General features: G+C 42.0%; 1 protein-coding gene across 4 annotated transcripts in view; it reads right to left on the bottom strand.

Annotated features, from left to right (window-relative positions):
* Positions 1-19,075, bottom strand: part of lmx1bb (LIM homeobox transcription factor 1, beta b) — a 51,246-nt gene continuing 32,171 nt past the window's right edge. For all 4 annotated transcript variants that reach the window (XM_039620286.1, XM_039620287.1, XM_039620285.1 and 1 more), the window contains 6 exons: positions 6,742-6,974; positions 4,213-4,388; positions 3,622-3,699; positions 3,177-3,243; positions 2,310-2,471; positions 1-1,160 (listed from right to left, as the gene is read on the bottom strand). In XM_039620286.1, coding sequence (XP_039476220.1) covers positions 1,003-1,160; positions 2,310-2,471; positions 3,177-3,243; positions 3,622-3,699; positions 4,213-4,388; positions 6,742-6,974 — 874 coding nt within the window. In that variant the 3' untranslated portion in view covers positions 1-1,002. The remainder of the gene's footprint in view (positions 1,161-2,309; positions 2,472-3,176; positions 3,244-3,621; positions 3,700-4,212; positions 4,389-6,741; positions 6,975-19,075) is intronic.

Here is a 19,075-nt window from a genome sequence, read left to right as displayed (position 1 = left end):
TCAGGAGAAAGACATTGTTTATTCATCAAACCAGTCGACTTTGGTCAATTAGCAACTTTAACATTTTGATAATGCACATAGGACAATGACAACAAAAGGTTTATGGTCTGTATGAAATAAATAGCAACTTTGCCCATTTACAGCTTGGCTGAATAAAACAAAAACAAGAGGGTTAATCTTCATATTAAAAAGGTATACAGATGAGCTGTGATACTCATGAACTCACTAATTCCTCAACAAAAATGCTCTCCTTTTTAAATAAAGCTTTTCAGTTTTAATATGTACCTTCAAGAGCCTGTTATAGTTAAATAAATAGAATGCTTTCCATTTTTAACATGCACATCCAATTTGCCTGGGGAAAGTATTTACACTTCACTGATCCTACTTGTCCACCAAATTCTCCACTTTTGTCTCAGCTAAACAGTTCTTTCTCTCATACATACACAAATGTACAGTCACTCTTGCAGACATGCTGCACCTATTTACTATTAACACAATATCTAAACCTATGGAAAGTGATCAAAATGCTAACGGTGAACATGGAATCCCATGTAGTGTGAAAGAAGAAACAGTCCAAACACCACATCTTAACTGGGGGAGGAAGGGAGGGAGGGGGGAGCTTACAAAAACTTTTTGTTTACAATTGATCATGCACTGTATAAATTCTTTGTGTTATTTGGTTTGAGAGTGTGTAATCAGTGGCTTCAATATCTACTTATTTCCTTTAAGTGAACAAAGAAAAGAGTAATATCTCCTGTGACAAATAAGCAATCCTACCAAATAATCTCTAACAATATTTAAGTCTTTCCCCCAGGAATCGTCACTGTCCTACAATAAGTGGTTTTACTATCTTTTCAGTAAGCTTCCACACATAACCAGGAGCTACTGCAAGGAGGTGTTTCTTCTGTCATGTCCATGTTAGCGTAGGTCCTGGCCATCGATCGCGCTTCAGGTTGAGATGGGCAGTTTATTCTGCGCTAATGTTAGTTTCCTCTTCTGTTTTCATGACGCAAAATAAGAGTTCTGCATGGAGTAGAGGCGGTCGATGGGGTTCCCCACGCGGGCCTGCAAGGAGTTGACTTCTGACGATGCCATGAAGCAGTCACTGAGGCTGGTTAAAGACGTGTCACTGTCTATGTCATGGAATGCAGAATCATTACCTGCAGAGAGCGGATACGGAAAAAGCCGTCAGGATTCAGAGGCAGAGGCGTCATTCAAAGAGCACAACATCCTACTCCGGCTGCGAAATCGGTGCAATCTTGTATTTGAGATTTATAGTAGCGTTGGGAAATTATAATTACTAATAGTCCCTTTGAGAAACTGCTGTTGTGTGTCATCACAAATGTGAGAACTGTTTTGTTAGATATCATCAAAGCTCACTTTTTGCTGCGCTCACTGGGACAATTGTGGTCTGTGAGGGAGCATGTAAACAAGGGGCATCCTCCTAAAAGATCTGGTTAATAGCAACTGTTTACGCCTTTCATAAAACCTCAACATGTTATTTCTCTGGAGGGAATAGTTAACTTTATTACACTCTGGATCTTAATGATAGTGTTGCACAAAATGGGGACAGTGTTTTGAGACATATCTTTTAATGCCTTGCCAATATTGTTCTTTTCCCCAAACCAAAGGAGAGTGATGAGACTGGGGATTTGGTTCTTACTACCGAAGAGAACTAAATGGAGGCAAATTATAAGGAAGTTATGAACTTCAGGAAATGGTCCCTCTGGGACATGTTGAGGACATCGCTCGAAAATGTGTTATTCCAGTTACATCCTGTGGACTAACACTTGATTGACTGATTTTTTCTTTTTTCCTTTCCCCCCTCCCGCCTTTGTTTGCGCTCTAATTCCTTCCTTTATCAAACAGAAATCAGAGACTTGTTGTTTTCCAATTCTGATTCATTAGCTCACACGGTCTTCAATCATTATTTACAGTGCATTTTATCTTAAGCTGCCCACATAGACCACATGTTTTTACCAACATTCGGAAACATCATCAGTAACGGGGCTGGGGGCAAGGAGTTAAAACCATATTAAACAGATTTGAAATTACACTTCAAAACCCAACGGCTTATGAGAACACTTGTGTTATCTCATGTGGGAGGAGAAGCTGCTCGTTCTTCTCTGTGAGCAACTTAAATCAGGGGGCTGTGGCCTGAGCACATGTCCCACACTGGGGAGCTTTGAGGTTGATCAAGGGACAGGCATGTGTGCGCTTTGTAAGCAGCAGTGGGGTTTTGGGGGGTGTAGTAGTGTGTGTGTGTGTGTGTGTGTAAGGGAGAGGTGGGGGGTGGGGTAGATGCTCACCATATGGGTTCATATGGTCCCCGGGCATCTGTGGGGGGGTGAGCCCCTGTTGGAACGGGTCTGTGCTGTAACCATTCTGATCCATGGCGACCAGCTGCTGCTGCGGCGGAGCCAGCGGTGTGAAGGAGTTCATCATCCCTTCCATTCGATTAGACATCACCTCTGCAAGGCAACGAAAGCAAAGGGGGAAAGTTAATACAGCCAACAAGAAGGCTTCAGATGAGTCTGCAAAATATTAAATGCCACCACGCAAACCGGGTCCACAGAGAGCCGGTGACGCTGACCAAGAGAAAACCACAGAGTAGGTACTTCCTGATAGATTCCTATTTGTACCCCAAATATGTGGATTGCTCGCCCTTGTTGTTTTTATGGAAACATACGGTAGTCCTCGCTGTGGCTTCTCTCCCAATTCCCTCTACAAACAATGCTCTTGGCTAACTGAATGTGGGACACAAAGTTCTTGTGGCTTCATCACTGGAGCCCATCCCCATTCGCTTTCCTTTATAGTGGTTAGGTGAAATGATGATGATTCATTTCATTTGGCTTCCAAACTGAATTTCCATTTTACCCTTCATGTGAAGTGCCCTTGTTTACACAGTGACATATTTGTAATTTGTAATTCAGCATCACTAGCAAATACAGCTTTGATTAAAGCGCAGCGTAAGCGAGAGAAGAAAAGTTCCTGTTTTGAGATTAAGCAGTTGGTACACCTTCTCCCTATTCCGATGTCAACATCAACAACAAACTATTGCCGCGATGCAAACACTCTTGACGTACTTGGAGATATGTACAAATATCACTTTAAGCTTGGGGCTGCCGGAGACAATGGGCCTCCATTGTGTTTGTAGGGTATGTGGAGCATCGTACCTTGGCCAAGTCTTTGAGAATTCTGTTGTTCTTGTTGTTGCTGCTGTCTTCTTGCCAACTTCTTCATCTGAAACGAAGGAGTCAAAGTTGTGAGGAACTCCCAAAACTAACATGCTCTCTTTAATTTAAAAAGGATGCTCCTCGCTCTTCACCCTTGAATGAACTGCATAAAATCTGTATCTGAGCGCACTTCATTGTCAAATATCAAAGGTTTTCACAAGATAATCATCAGAAAAGAGGAGGGCGTAGACATTTAATGCAAGAGTGAGCTAGATTTGCAGCTCCTTGCTCTTTTGCATTTGCAAAAGGAATGCAGTGATAAGTTTAACACACATAGTTGTGGTGATTTACTAGCTGAACTCTAAAATGGACCGAAGCTGCTTTTTTTGGGAATGGGTAGGGTAAGGACAGAAAATGCAATTTGTTTTGTGGTATTTGCTCTCACCTTAGCTCTCTGGTTCTGAAACCACACCTGGACCACCCGAACACTGAGTCCTGTCTCTGCAGCCAGAGTCTCCCTCACCTGAAGATCCAAACAAAATACTGTGAGCATCACACAAAAAACCGAAATGCTTCACAGCCCTCTGAAATCCCGTTCCGCCTTAACATAACTGCCACAGATCCTAACAGCCGCACTGCCTCTTTGATTTGCTTTTAAGTCAACGCTGACTGAATGCAGTGGTCTTTTTGGACCTACTGGTTATTGCCGCTTCAAAGTTTGGACCGAGTGCAGCGCCTGTTTTAGGGCCCGGGCTATGGAGGGAGTTCTCCTATCTCAGTGTGACATTTGGTGCAGACGGAGTGCGTTACACCAGCCTGCCTCAGTTAACACAGAACAGAATGCTGCTTGCCACTTCAAAGCTCAGCTTTGAGGTGGGGGAGATTTTTTTAATTTGAGAATTTTATTTGTCAAACTACTGTAGGGCTCGTGGTCCGCATCTCAACTTCTATCTAAACCCTTACCAGGGAATTAAAAAAACATAAATCTCAGATTTTCTTTACTCAGTTGCAGCTGGTTATTAAAGCTTTGTCTTACCTTTCTGCAGGGCTTTGAAGAGACCTCAAAAGAAGCCTTAAAGGCCCGTCTCTGTTGAGTGGTCAGAATGGTTCGTGGTCTTTTGGGCCTCCTTGGATCCTTGCCGTCATCCCCCTTCCCCTGGCTTCCTATGCCTTTCTCTGGCTTGATGTCCAACTCCTCATCGTCACTTTTCTCTGTAAAGACAATCAGTTCTCTGTATCATGAGCACAAGCTTGAACTGGCTACACCCTTATGTTTTTTTGTCTATGACAGTCTGCTGATAAATATATTTTCATTCTTCCCTGTTTCAAGAGATTCACACACCACAAGTGCCTAATCAAAGGAGACACATGTGTTTTTGATACATTATCAATTTATTACAAAAGGAAAAGGCCTCATGTATGATTAGACCTACAGACATCTATGGAAAGCACAGTGAAATATGCACATTTGTCACTGAACTGGACACAATGTCACTAGTAAATTATTACTCTCAGCTTTCTCTGATTTACACAAAATCAATCTCTGATAAGAGTACTACATCAAGTGCAACATGAAACAGGCAATGAGTACATATGGGAAATGCATCTCCTGCAACACAATATGTAAGATAGTCTCGATTCAAACTTAACCTTAAAATAATGACGGAATTTATACACTTTGCTAAACTTTAACTGTCAAGGGCAGGATATTAAAATCTGGGTCAGTAAAATTGCTGTCATTTATATATATATGTGTTCAGACGTTAAATTGGGACAGAGCTGTCTGTTGGGAAGCCCCACCATATTCACTTTTCACTGTTATCAGGGAATATTATGACAAGCACCCACTGATATTGCTTAAGCAAGATAACGTGCATTTTGCTTCACAGTTTTTACTTGTTCCAGTGAAGTCACCTATCTTTCTGATGCAGCAACCCACTGCACTCATGGTGTCACAGACTATATAACATGGAGTTAAATAAAAGGAAACATGAACAACTGTAAACATAATGGAACAAAAAGAAGGACTATATTTCATAGAACTTGTATTTGTATTTTTGGAATTCTTTAAAGAATAGCAACAATTTCATCACTAATTTATTTACACCGTTAGCTCTATTTGGATTTGGAGTCATTAAAATTGAGCAAAATATAAATAATTAATGTTTCATAGAGTTTTCCTTTTCCTGAGACCTGATTTTGTTTAATAACTGAAAATAACTGACCTGCTAATCTGCTCACACAACCTATGAGTTAATTATACTAAATACTATTTAAATAGAGGCAGGCCCACTGAGCAAAGATAGCATTTCCATCAAGCTAAGCTAAACTGTGAAGCCAGCTTGCATGGTTTGAACAGAGTATCAGACCCACTCAAATAAGACAGTGGTTTGAGAATCTAAGCTAATTTACTGAATTGCAAGTTGTAATAGGCTAAATATCTGCATGCGATGCAATATTATATAATGTAACACCACATAATGCTTTATACATAAACTGGTTTGGGCTGGTCACATCCTTTAGCTGATTGCTAGTAGATGATGAAAAAAAACAAAAAACAAATGACAATAGACTTATTATTGAATTATTACATTTAATATATGTTTTTTCATATGAGGCTAAAAGCAAGTGCTTACAAATCAAAACTACAATTCCTGTTAACAAACCCCAATGATTCTGGGGTCTAGCAGCTTTGGGGCGCAGGCGCATGCTTGATGGCTTATTGTCTCCTGTCATCTGGTTCTGATATGTAACCACTGAAAACCTACATTTCATCTGCCACATGCCGAGGTTAACCTCTATTCATGTCAACATTTTCTCCATCTTTAAATTCTGAGACATGCACAAAAGACATGCCTGTGCGATACACTGGGATACAAGCAAACGAGGAAGACGTGGAGCAAATATTCCCACAAGTTGACAAAAGTTGACACAGGCACAGATGTATTTGACAAATTCCCTGCTTTTGTGCATGTTTAAATGCGAGCCAGATGGTAGTGAACAGCGAGGCTTGGCGAGATGCCTCAATGTGTATGGAGGCTATAGGAGAAGAACACTAGAGCTGATAAGAGTGGAGGTGCAGGCTTTCTGCGGAAAGGCCCCAAATCCCTCTGTCACTCACCGTGATACAGTGATTTAATTCTTTCCAGCACCAGATCCTGCCCACTCATGGAGCACCATTAATACAGGGTGGCTTGGCTTTGTCCTGTTTCCACTTCCTACTGTATCATAAACTTACCCTCCCTGCTCGAATGAATGCTACAAAATCAGCCACTGAAAAGCTGCAGATGGAGCCACGCTAGACTTTTTACGGCCTGGGTTGTAAGCAAGACCTCAGATGTCAAATGGCAATACATCTAGTATCTAGAACTGCTTTATTCCTTTGCTATTAACAAAACTAAAACTAAATCCAATAAGATTCAGAACCAGGTTCCTTGTGGAGGAGGTCTAAGGTGGGCACAGCTGTGATGGGACAGAGCATACAGAATACAACACCCTGGTGCCATTTGACGATCGCACCACTGTGTTGTTCTCACTCTTGTGTGAGAGGGTGCAGAAGGCTCACCTGAGTCTGAGTCATCCGGGCTGACCGAGCTGAGTAAGTCTTTCTCCCTCTCGTAGTCAATCTTGCAAAGCAGCTGACCCTCCTTCAGAACAAACTCGTCGCCCTTCCTCAGCTGGCGGTCGCACACGCAGCAGCAAAAGCAGTTCAGGTGGTAGACACACTCCAGAGCACGCATCACAAACTCTGTGGGGGCGATTTTCTCCATGCAGCCGCTGCACTTGGTTGCAAACAACCTATAAAGAAATAAAAGAGAATATGGTAGGAAGTGTGGTGATTTAAACAGAACACCGAAACCAAATTTTGCTGTTCAAAGCAGCACTTCTGAAAAGGATAAAAACAACACAAGTAAAAAAAAAAACATGCAGTTTCTAAATGGAGGTATTTATGGTTAAGGGGAAAAAAAATCCAAACCTACGCGGCCCTGTGTAAAAAAGCGATTGCCTCATAAGCCTAATAACCGGTTGGGCCAGCAGCAACAACAGCAGTCAAGCATCTTTTACAGCGTTGTGCAGGAATTTTGGCCCACTCTTCTTTGCGGAATTGTTGTAATTCAGCCACATTGAAGGGTTTCTGAGCATTAACCAGCTTTTTAAGGCCATGCCACAGCTTCTCAATCGGATTCAGGTTAGGACTTTGACTAGGTCACTGAAAGTTTTTTCTGTTCAGAGGTGAACTTGCTGGTGTGTTTTGGTTACCTTTGTCTAATATTAAAATTTGTTGGATAATCAGAAACATCTAAGTTTGACAAATATGCAAAACACTAGGAAATCAGTAAGGGGGCAAACACTTTTCACACCACTGTATATCTGGTTTGATTGATGACTGTTTCAGTATCCTGGACCTGTGTGGTGTTCAGCTCATTTGGCCTTACAAAATATTTAACAATAGCCTGGAAGGCTTTATGACAAATTATAATGCACACTTCCACAAACATAGCCACATCTAGCCTGTTTTGGTGTTTTGGATGTAGTTATTTCAACTGCCAGGGAACTTCTACAAATCTCACCAAAACAAAGGCTCGAAACCAAGCATAACAAATCAGGCTTCTTCAATTGGATCTTATCAAACAAATAGTTTGTCTAATCACTCTGCAAAAGGACAATGAAACACAAAATGTAATCCATCCTCGGCAACACCAACATAAAAAAGAAATAGACACTGCTTTATATATCTGCCTACCTTAATTGCCAATTGTAAAGTTCTACTTCTTAACTTCTCTACTTTAACTAACATTCAGTGTTAATTAGATCTTCTGCATTGTAATCATCTTTAATTTGAATGTAATTTCTAAGCGTTGGTTTCTTACAAAGTCCTCCCCCCACTGTTCCTTATATCTTAAGATTTATTTGAAAGTATTTATATGCCACTTCAAGTTATCTCAGCAAACATAATTTAAATTTGGAAACTGAAAATATTGCAGGGACCTCTCTCACCCAACAGTAATTACGTGCACGATGGGAGTTGAAGCTAATCTTCCCCGGGGACCCGAGTGTTCAACGGGTCTTACCAACTTACATCTCTGCCTATCTGCTAATTGTCTGGAGTTACAGTGTTTGCTGTGGAGGGAAAGAGGTGCCTCCTTTGGCAGCTAGTCATCTGTTAAAATTTTAGGCTGGGCCCAGCCTTGCATCATTCCAAGTGAGCTCAGTCATGGGGACTGACCCCAGCCCCCTCACAAGCCTGACCAAAAAACCCCCAAAACAGGCTAGATCATGCTCTAGTGCAGCAACTAGTAAACCCTGATAATCTTAATCAAGCCTTTGTTGCCATTTCTTTCATATCCACACAATGCTCTATATGCATCAGATATCATATCATGATTCATTGCTGGTTAGTGGGTCTGGTCTGTCTGTATCTCATCTTACCGTCTAATATCGTGCCTCTGTGGCGCAACACTGCCTCTATCACCATTTCCTAGACAACACTTCCATCTTCTTTTATGTGCTTTCAGGAAGATGTTTGCATTGTTTTATTGGTGACTGAGTGGCATTTAATTTGCCCTCCGTTGTTTAGAAGAAGCCACATTAAATGGAGCAAGGAGGCAGGGAGTGTGGTTGATCTTGTCCAGCCGTAAAGCTGGATTTATTAGTGGCCCCTTTGTTTGCCCTGGTCTGGAAGACAGCTGGCAACCGCCTATCTATTTGTGGTGAACATCTATTTCATTGTGCAAGGCAGGGAGGTAGTGAGAGGAGCAATTGACATCATCTGCTGGTTCGGGACGGGGATGAGCGATAGTGATGAATATAATGTGTAAATATGAGAAGAGGGGAAACCAAAGGGTGGTTTTGTTATGGTAATGGTGTTATAGGTACTGATTGAGTAGTGATATGGTGTGTGCGTGTGTGTGTGTGTTCACACATGTAAATGCATTTGTATGAACAGCTGTGTGCACGCTGGTAGCAAGTATGGTTTTTGTTGTTGCCTCTGCAGCTTTCTAAAATAATTGCTTCACTGCTGCTCATCAGATCACAATCGGGAGAGCTACGTTTTATATCATTGTAATCACTTCACAACAATTAATAGCCTATTTTACTAGTTTCAAGATATCCATCCATCCATTCATTATAATGAGCATTACAACCTGGATCCGTAAGCTAAGGACAGTTAGAGCATCTTCTTTTCTTTATAAAACAACAAAGATGTCAGCCCAGGCACTCTCTGGGTTCATAAAATCCTTTAATCTTTCGTTTATTACAATAAGTTAAGAAGATTATTATTGAACTATGGAAAAACCTCTAGGATAATCCCCTGAAAAAGAAATTTCGGCATGTTTCTCAAACAAGCATGGATCTTGTTTAACTGACCTGCCAACCTGGATCGGTTTTCTAAACAAACTACCCAGTTTGGCTTATAAAAAATAAATTAGAAAAAAAGAAGAGCGAATGCAAACTATTAGAAAACATTTAAAACACTGACTTATTCCCGCAAACGGTTTATTAAGAGGCCAGTTTCTAGGTTTTAGAAGGATCGTTATAGGCTGTGCTCATCTTAAGGAGGCGATGAGTTTGTCAAGACAAAGTTCCCAGGTCTTATGTTTAGCTAAAGGTTGCCGGCTTAGGCTCAGAGAGAGCGCTAAAGTTGAGGAAATGACTTATTAGCGCGGTTTTGATACGTCCAACACTCCGTATTCACCTACGGCCGCTCTCTAAAATCTTCTCATCTAGATGAAAACATTCTCATTCAGCCCTCTTTCCTTTCTTCTTTCGCCTTTGCCGAGTCTAATCTTGTAAGCCATTATTTTTCTATTTCCCCTCTCTGTCACTTTGCATTATTTTTGCTGCTGTAATTCCCATTCGTCCCTTCTGGAATCTTCCTGTCCTGCTTTGTCCTCGGGTCTAATCCGGACTTTCTGCCTGTTTTCAGTCCCCGGTCCCCATTCTCAGTGGGGTTCAGATGGAAAAGCCATGCATGACGCCCCTTCTATGGCAACCACACCTCCACAGGAAGGCAACGCCGACTTTTCGGATGGGCAGAGAAGGCCTTTGAGAAGCTGGCAGCAGAAGTAAATCCTTCTCTAAGGAACAAGGAGAATTAGCAGGGAGCAGTGGACTAGGGATTTAACCCTACCCCTCTCCTTTGAAAGGCACAGTCAGTCCCACTCCTGCGGCTAGCCACAATCAAACAGAGGAGGAGTGGGGAGGTGGCAGCGGAGAACACAAACTCCCTGAATGACACAAGCAGTGGATTGTGGAGGAGCCTAATCCCACTTTAATACCTTTCCAAGTTCAGCTGCTAAAGAATGCTCTTTAAAACAACACCACTGTGTGAGCAGTGAAGGTTGACCAGAGGGAGGCACGCCATTCAACCTCCCTAACATTACCTGATTAGTGGTTTGAGGAACAGGCCGCTGGGCCGGCATGCCAACAGGAGACAGAGAGGGAGATGTAAATGATTATTTTATATAGCGAGAGAAAAACATATCAACAGGCGGTATTTAACTGGAAACTGCACCAGGAAAGAGACACCGCTCCCTGCACTGATCTACAGGGATATTAAAGATATCATAGAAGATGTAGCTGCGACTGAAAATCAGACCTGAACTGATTTAAGTGATCAATTACCACTTTGTCGCTCTAGCTGATCCCAGTGACCAATCACATTAAACCTTGTATCCACCTAAAATCCACTTTCTGGACGTTGAGCTGCTCTTGGTAACTCGACTCCCAGTGTTGCAGAGGTGAACCAGCGTCAGTATAAAAAGACACCACAAAGGGGACCACCAGCGCGACAGTCGCGTCCCGGCTCTCGCCTTTCCTCCTCCCACACCTGAGCGCACAGATCAAGTGATGAGACCCTCCCGTGTGGATCAATGACTGCATCTCAAGCCGAGAGAACTGTCAATATTTACCCAGGCCTCCCCGGGACAGGGCTCATAAATGAAAAGAAGAGGCCATCTCAGCACATACCTCACTCCCGGAGGAATCATTACATCCCTCTTTTTAATCCTGTGTCCACATACCTGTAATCCCTTGTCTGTTCTTTTTTTTTTTTTTTTTTTTTACATTTTCTAAGGTTGTCACTCTCTCTCTCTGTGACAGATTATCACACTGCTGAGGCTTGTAAGGCTTGCAAGCAAATGCACAAAATGCAGCATCAACAACAGTAGATAGGACCCAACCCCTTCACACACACACACACACAAAGGACAATTATAAAGTGGACAAAGGCCAGAAACAAGTGAACACTTAAAGTGAGTAAAGTGCAGCTGAGAAACGTCGGCCTCTGTGTCGTTCATCTTCTATCCTTTCTGTTTTTGCAAGCGCTTTGGAGAACTATCCACGCTCCCTTTGAGCAGATTATGGGCAACTTAAAGTGTGACAACATCTTAAGCTCTCACCACATGTTGCCAGTGATTGCCCTTCTACAGACATTACATTTAATGCTTCTGCTGCAGTGATAAGCATCAGGAGGACTGGATGGGATAAAAGGAAACCAGAAGAATAAGAGAGAAGGTTGGAGGGGGGCAGAGGGGATGAGTGTGGAGCTGCTTATGCTGCTTGATAATCATGCTACATTTAGCAACACGTGCAACAGTCTCACCTAACTCCCCTTTTGCTATTGAACAACACTCTGAGAGACAGCAGAAGAATTTAGGGAAGAACAGCCAGGGCTATTATGTCACCACAGCCCTTCAAAGACAGAGGGGATGAGGATTATCCCGGCAGCAGCTGTAAGCTATTACTTTGAAGATGGGCTCTCGTGTTTGGGCAGGAAACCTGTGGCCATGCCAATCATGCAGAGGTGAGAGATGAGGCCTGTGAGGCAGGTCAGGAGAGGGCCCTCCGGACAGGATGGAGAGAATGACTTACTGGCTACAGCTCAAGTCAGTCATTTCACCGACTGCCTGACACAGCTGATGAGCATATTTCCAGGACTTTTTACTTTCAAAGCAGACTAGCTCACTTTAATTTTTGGTGGTTATGCTTGTTCACATTCTTGCTAATAAGTCTTTTTTTTTTTTTTTTTACTTTAAAGCGAAATATATGACTAAAACCAGTGTCCAGGTAGACTACATTAGCAGAAAGACTACAGCACAAACCAGGATGAAACCAGAGAATATATAAAAGATAGCAGTAGCCTTTGTGACCTCTCCCAGCAAAACATGATATTCGTTGCCTTTTACTCTAATGGGGCTCATAATATAAAAAACAAACATCATGATGTATTCAAACACAGCTGCAACTAGCGATTGAGATGATAAAACCATTGAGGAAGTCTTTCCCTAGGTCATAAATCAAGTGACAAGTAGAGTCCTTTTCTCACTTACTTCCACAGAATCAGATTTCTCTTTGAAAACAGTGGAGTTGCCCCCTGCTGGCAATAAGAAAGAATGCAAGTTTGCAAGTTGCCGCTCCACTAGCCTGACTTTTCTATCACAGTGAGTGAAATGGACATGGGAAAAGCTACTCGCAATAACATTTTACACTGACCAAGGTTTGTAGGTCAGACTTTGTGTTCTGTTTAAATACAGGGGAAGTCAGTTACCTGTGGAAACGGTTAGCCTGGCTCAACCAAATTAAAAATCCACCCACCATTAGAAATCATGAGTCAAAAGGACAAAGCTTATCTGTTTTGATGTGCTATTGCAAAGCTACAGTAACATGCTGTAGCCCTGTTTTTTATCTGATATTTATTTTCTCACGGATCTCGAAGAATTACCTTGGCAAACAGCTAGCATATCTAACGAAAAGCTTGTTTCTCCTTCACGTTTTCAGATTAAATCCTGTCCTGTTTGCTGTCTGAAAAGCACCAAACTGATCCATCACAGCAGAGACTTTCCAAACTGTTGAACAGCCACTATTTTAGCTTTTTTTCACAAGACACGCCTTAATAAGGGATAATTGGTTTTGTAGCAACTGTATCAAGAGCTTTGGCCATAGAAGAAAACATTTGATCCCCAGATGTTTAGCTACATGTGAAGGGGAGGACGGCAAACCTTTTCAACTTCGTCTCAGCATCGTGAAAATTACTTTGCTATGTACATTTACACTGACCTCTGCACGTGGCAGACACACAAGCCTAAAACTAATATGAATTCGGCTGATACGAGTGTTTGATTGCTTGCAGAGGGGCCTAATGATAAAAGCAGATTCGAATAAGGGGGAGCCTGTACTTTAACGCACCATATTTTTGTGTGTAAAGCAGATAAAGTATCATTGATTCTTTCACCGTGAAAAGGAGCCTGAAACAAACTTTCGGCCTGCGTGAGCAGTAAAGTGTTAAAAAGTAGTAGCGATGATGCCGTCTGCATAAACAACCTCTGTGGCTGACCTTGTTTCATAGTATCAGCATTTCTCTTTGGAGCATAGATTCATGGAGAGTAATGAAGCCAAATAAAAAGTGCCATCCTTCTGCTCCCAAAGGCCAGCTCCAGTCAGCTCTAAAAGCTGCTTAATCACCATCCCGTGCTTACTACATTAGCATAATAATGGCCTTTAAATTGAGGCTCTTTGTTTTTTAATTAAACTCCCAGCAGGTAAAAGTAAAACACATTAACGGGAAATGTGTACACCACTAATGGCCCAAAGGTGCCTTCTTCATCACGTAGCTCTGGCCACAGGGTTCTGCTTGTTTCCTGCTCTGAAGCGCAGCACCGGCAGCCTGCGAGCTCACAGGGGAGGAATGAGACAAGCTGATTGCACTTGGCATAGCAAAGATAATAGCAGGGAGAGGTGTTCGATGTGTTCGAGTATGCATATATGCACCTGCCCTGCATCTCAGAGGGAGCGCGTGCGATAATAGCTGCTGAACAGAGCTACACTAAATCTGTAAAAAAAAAAAAAGGCGGATCTTACAGTGAATGTGGAGTCAAATGTTTCCAGGATCATCTATCCCACATGTCCACTATTGTGAAAATAAATACGGCCACTTTATTTCTATGGCAGCATGAGCTCCTATGTGCTGGAATGTGCAGCTCCTCAGACGAGTCCCCCACCAAGGCTAGACGGACATCCCAGGCATATCTGTGCGTGAGGCTATACTGCACAGCTGCAAAAGAAATCCTAACCCTTAAGTCGTTATTCAAATGATCTCATTCCATGCGCCGTGCTCTTCACAGATTACGCAAATCCCGAAATACAGTTAAGAGAGAACGTGTTGTTGTAACAGACTGCCTCTAAACATGCAGACCACGTCTCAGTTTTCCTTGACTATGCTCTCGTTGAAAACAAGCGTTTCTGCTGTGTGGTATCAAGCTATATGGCATATGACAGAGTCAGTGCCATGCCGTGTTCAAGCTCTGTCTTGCAGCATCAGTTTACCCAGTGCCTCTCTCCTTTACACCGATCTGCTAATGAGTCACTAGGAAAACAGCGTGGAAATAATCCTCCGCTGCCACACAGGTAGAACAAAGCTCATGGAGTGAAAAGGACAGTGTATTGGGCAGCAGAGGAGGCTAAGTACACATCTAAATACAAGAGTAAGCAGGCGAGCACACACGATGCTGTTTGGACAGCTGGTCTTCCTGAGTATGTAAAATGAGTGCAACATCGCATTTAAGTTTGGTTTTTAGAGCTGAGAACAAACAATATGGTCACACGCCCCCGAGTGACAGCGTCAGTGAAGAAATTATGACACTGGAGATTTGGAGATTTATTCTTTTACCTATTCTTTATAAACAATTTTTTTTTAAAAGACAGTAAATTGAAAGGCTTTTATGCGGCGGTTTGTTCCGCCTCCTGTAAGAAGCCATCACTGGTAGACTTGACAGCTTAACGACACAGACACGAGAAGCAAGTCTGGACTCCTCCTGCTGAGACACCCGTAAAAATCACTCGCACCCTTTTTGCATATGTTTTAATAGCGCTGTTCGTCCGTCCTCCTTCCAGGCTGATCTGCGTGAGGTGAAGGGGACTATAGCGCTTATGAAGGACTGCCATCGACTGCTGCTTCTGAGGAAGCGGGCAGAACGGCGAAAGCGATGGCTAGTGAGTTTAATGGCTATCAGATGTTATACGACTACAGTTTAGCTTTTTTTCTTCATAAGCAACAGTCAATTTGAAAAAGTTGCAGCAGCGAAAACAATTTTGATCTCATGTCCAGTAAAACAACACAGATTAGATTAAATCATGATGTGCATAAGTACAAGAGGTTTGAAACACGGTCTAAGAAACTTTACTTTCTTCATTATAAGAAAATAAACGGACTCGGCTTTCAGATTCAGCGCTGGAATGGTTAAAAAACAACATTTGGATTGGAGGGCTTTATAATTACTATTGACCCAGAGGTTCTGGGTCTAAGAAATAAAACAAACAGTAATATGAGGTGTTCAAAAGCACAAGTCTGCAAATATGCAAAGACAGGGTCTGGTGGAGAGCATCGCGCTTCGGCTTCTTTTCTCCGGCTCCTAATCTGTGGGCCTACACAATATTAAGACGGCTTTGGAGCCACTTGTGACCCAGCTGTGCACTAATGAAAAATTCCACAGCTCTGTGCGGAGGCCAGTGGAGCTTGACCCCTTTCCACCCTAAACCAAGCAATGTCCATCTTGAGGAGTTTACTAGGGCTCAAAGATACTGGATTAAAAGGTAGAAAAAGGAGAAAGAGAGACAATCTGGGAAAGTCTGGAAAAAAAAAGCCCTTGTGTGCTTGCCATCCTTTTCTTCCTCCAGTCTTGGTGTGGAGTAAAGTGTTTGCCCAGGTTTTAATGGGCAGAGATGATCTGGAGATCATTGTGACTGAGGATGGTTGCATAAGGGGGTCTCTGTTTACTTATCAGAGATTCGGCCTAAGCCCAAAATTACTTTGGAGCGAGTGAATGTGAGGCAACTGGGAATTAGACGTCGTTCACAAGATCCGGATCCATGTGTTTGTGATCCCGCTGCCCTTGATTCTCTGTGTCCGCGTCTCAACCGAGACAAAAGTCAGCACCATAGAAACAGATGTCTAAAGAACACCAAACATGAATGAGTCTGCTGACTGCACAAGCGTATACAGTGATAGCAAAGATGTTAACTACTTAGAAGGGTCAATAAGCAGTGAGAGTTTTTATAAGGATGTATACAGTTTAGGCTCGTCTACCTTTCATTATCTTTTCTGTTTTTTTCCTCCTCCTTTGCATTTATTTATCTGAACTTAAAGATAATTTAAAGAACACCCACTCATCTGCTTTACGTGCTATCATGAGGCCACACAGATACACAGACATGCAGATAAGATCTAGGAAAAAAGCAAAGAAATGCAAGGGGGGTGGGGGGGGGACAAAAAACACACAATGAAAGGAAGATGGATGAAAATATGGCTCACATAATTTCATAAGACTGTTTTTAAAGAGCTAGTTGGGGATTTTAATTACTGTATAACATTGTTCACTGATATCAGAAGACAGTGGCGGCTGAACAACCACAGCAGGATAGATCAGTAGAGCAGGATCGATAGCAAGCACTTTACCGGTCAACTCAAATTCTCATCAGAACGAATGATAATAATCCTCCTCTCCAGGGGAGTCCGAATCATTGATACTCTCAAATTGTCACATACTTTAAAAGATGAGCGCGGTATTCCTTGAGGGAATGGACTGCAGAGCTAAACGTGCGGTGGGATTGAGGTGGCGCAGGGGTGAGAGGAGATAAAAAAGAAAAGAAATAAAAAAGGAAATGAAAAATAAACATTGTTATTGAAAGACAGGATGCTCTAAGACCCGGGGGCTGCGGATTAGCATTCAGATTAGCATTCAAATAATATGTTTGAATTTCTGATCAGCAATCCTCTTCAAAGAGCTAAATCCCAAGATTAGCAGGTGTTATGCTAAAAAGCTGTGTTTTTTTTTTCCTTTTTTTTTGGGTCGGGAACGTAGCTACACTAGCCAAACAAATATGTCTTTGAGTGTGAAGAGCTGGCATGGATATGGTTGTAACCATGGCGACTGACTGGTAGTTAGGAGCCCTGGAGAAGGCTGCAGTGTTGGAATGTGTCAAACAGACAGAGGGGCGCACACACACCGCAGAGCAAACCAAAAACCTGCTGTTTCACTAAAGACCATCGGCTACATTATTGAGACCACCTACAAATTCCCAGGAGATTCAGGTCAAGAGGGAAAGAAAGGTCATTTTGCATCATCATATATATATTTAAAAAAATATATATATATATCTATTCTTTTCCAATTGGTTTGATTTAAGGATGCCTGGTCCAGCCAAGGGAGTCAGATATAAAAAATGATGAATTCATGCTTGTCTGGTTTCCACAGAAAGATGAATTAAAACAAAATATGCTAGCCTTTTTCCCTAACACGTGTCACTTTATATCACAGTATATAAAGCAGTGCAATGTTACCACAGTTTATGTTATATTTCAAGAGCTACACTATCAGGAGCAATGCAGTTAATAATATTTTCTAAATCTCTGTGGACTTGATGTTATTCTCACATGAAAAAGATGTTTTACATTTGTATAGGCTGAAAGTAGACTGAAACGCCCAATGAACGACTCCCGCGAAAGGACTTTATTTGCTCTGCGTAAGGCTACACATATCCACATAACCCACGTGACATATTTCCCCTCATGTTCATCAGTCAAGTAGGTGAGATATGTGTTAAAATATGTAAAAAAAAAATAGATAAATGAAACCATATTCCTCACTGTATGCAAGATGCAAATGTGTGATGTTTTTTGACATTACATGCGAAATGTGCACGTATAACTAAAATAATGTATCCAGAAAAGTGTCAAAGGACAAAATGTAACTAAATTCATTTGAGCTAATGTTAAGAATAAAACTTTAAAGACATGTTTTATGAATACAAAAACATATCAGGACACCGTACATCACAAAGCCTTTATTTTAGCGACTACAGTAAAATAACAATAACAAACGAGTAGAATATGTAACCGCAGTCTCAGAACGTTTTCAGTGTACTATCATAGGTAACTGTCCATGCTGATATGAGAGATTTTATTAATTTTACTCATTCTAAGGGTCCAAGTTCCTCCACCACCACCAGCCATAAAATTAGCCAGTTTACAGCAAACATGTTGAAGCAGCTACTTTGAGATTCAGTCCTTAAAAAAAACCTGACTTTTATATGTATACCTGTGTGCAATCCTACAGTATTAGTCCCTGTGCTATTTTCTTTTCTTTCTTTTTTAGCTCTACCTTCCACACAAGATACAAATAACTCTAAAAGAACAATATAGGAATTGTCTGTACAGGCTGCAACATGCGTTGTGTACGTGGGTGTTTGTGTATTTAATCTTGAAAGGGAAATTCTCTCTCCATTGTAGCAGCTAATGTTACTGTGAAACTATTTTGTTCATGACTTAAAGTACTCAAGCATGCATTTTGCCCCGGGAGGTCTGGCAAAGGAGTTGTCTGATGCCCTCGCTGCTTCTTTCTCTCTACTTTCCACTGGTTTTTTTCTCACACACCCACCCACCCACCCACACACACACAACAAACATTTCTCTGTCATGTGGTTGGTGGAGTGTAAAATCTCATCTCTCCAGCTGGAAGAGAACCGGTTCTACAAAATTCCCTTTTCTTCACGTGGAGCCTCTAAGGCATCGAACGGAATGGCAAAGCATGGCACGGCACATCTGGTCCTCTCCCCGAACCGACCGGCAGTGTATCTGCATGGCCCCGCGGCGCTTACCTCGAGTCAACTCGGTGGCCTTACCACAGCCTCTTAGTGACTGCATTATGACCCCTAATAGAGCACTGACATGGTTTATTTTCCCTTTGCTTTGGCTCTGGACTCAGTAAATTGACATTGCATTGTGCCGTAGCGCACAGAGCTACAGATGCCTCGACTCGGATGATTCATACATATAAGGCCCGCTTAAACAGCTTGATATGAATTCTCAAGAGAGTATGATGCGCAGCAGCTGTAGTTATGCA

The sequence above is a fragment of the Oreochromis aureus genome, linkage group 12 (genome assembly GCF_013358895.1).
Source record: "Oreochromis aureus strain Israel breed Guangdong linkage group 12, ZZ_aureus, whole genome shotgun sequence".
NCBI classification, from domain to species: domain Eukaryota; kingdom Metazoa; phylum Chordata; class Actinopteri; order Cichliformes; family Cichlidae; genus Oreochromis; species Oreochromis aureus.
The sequence above is the reverse complement of the archived record's forward strand: the minus strand, read 5'-3'. Positions and strand labels throughout refer to the sequence as shown.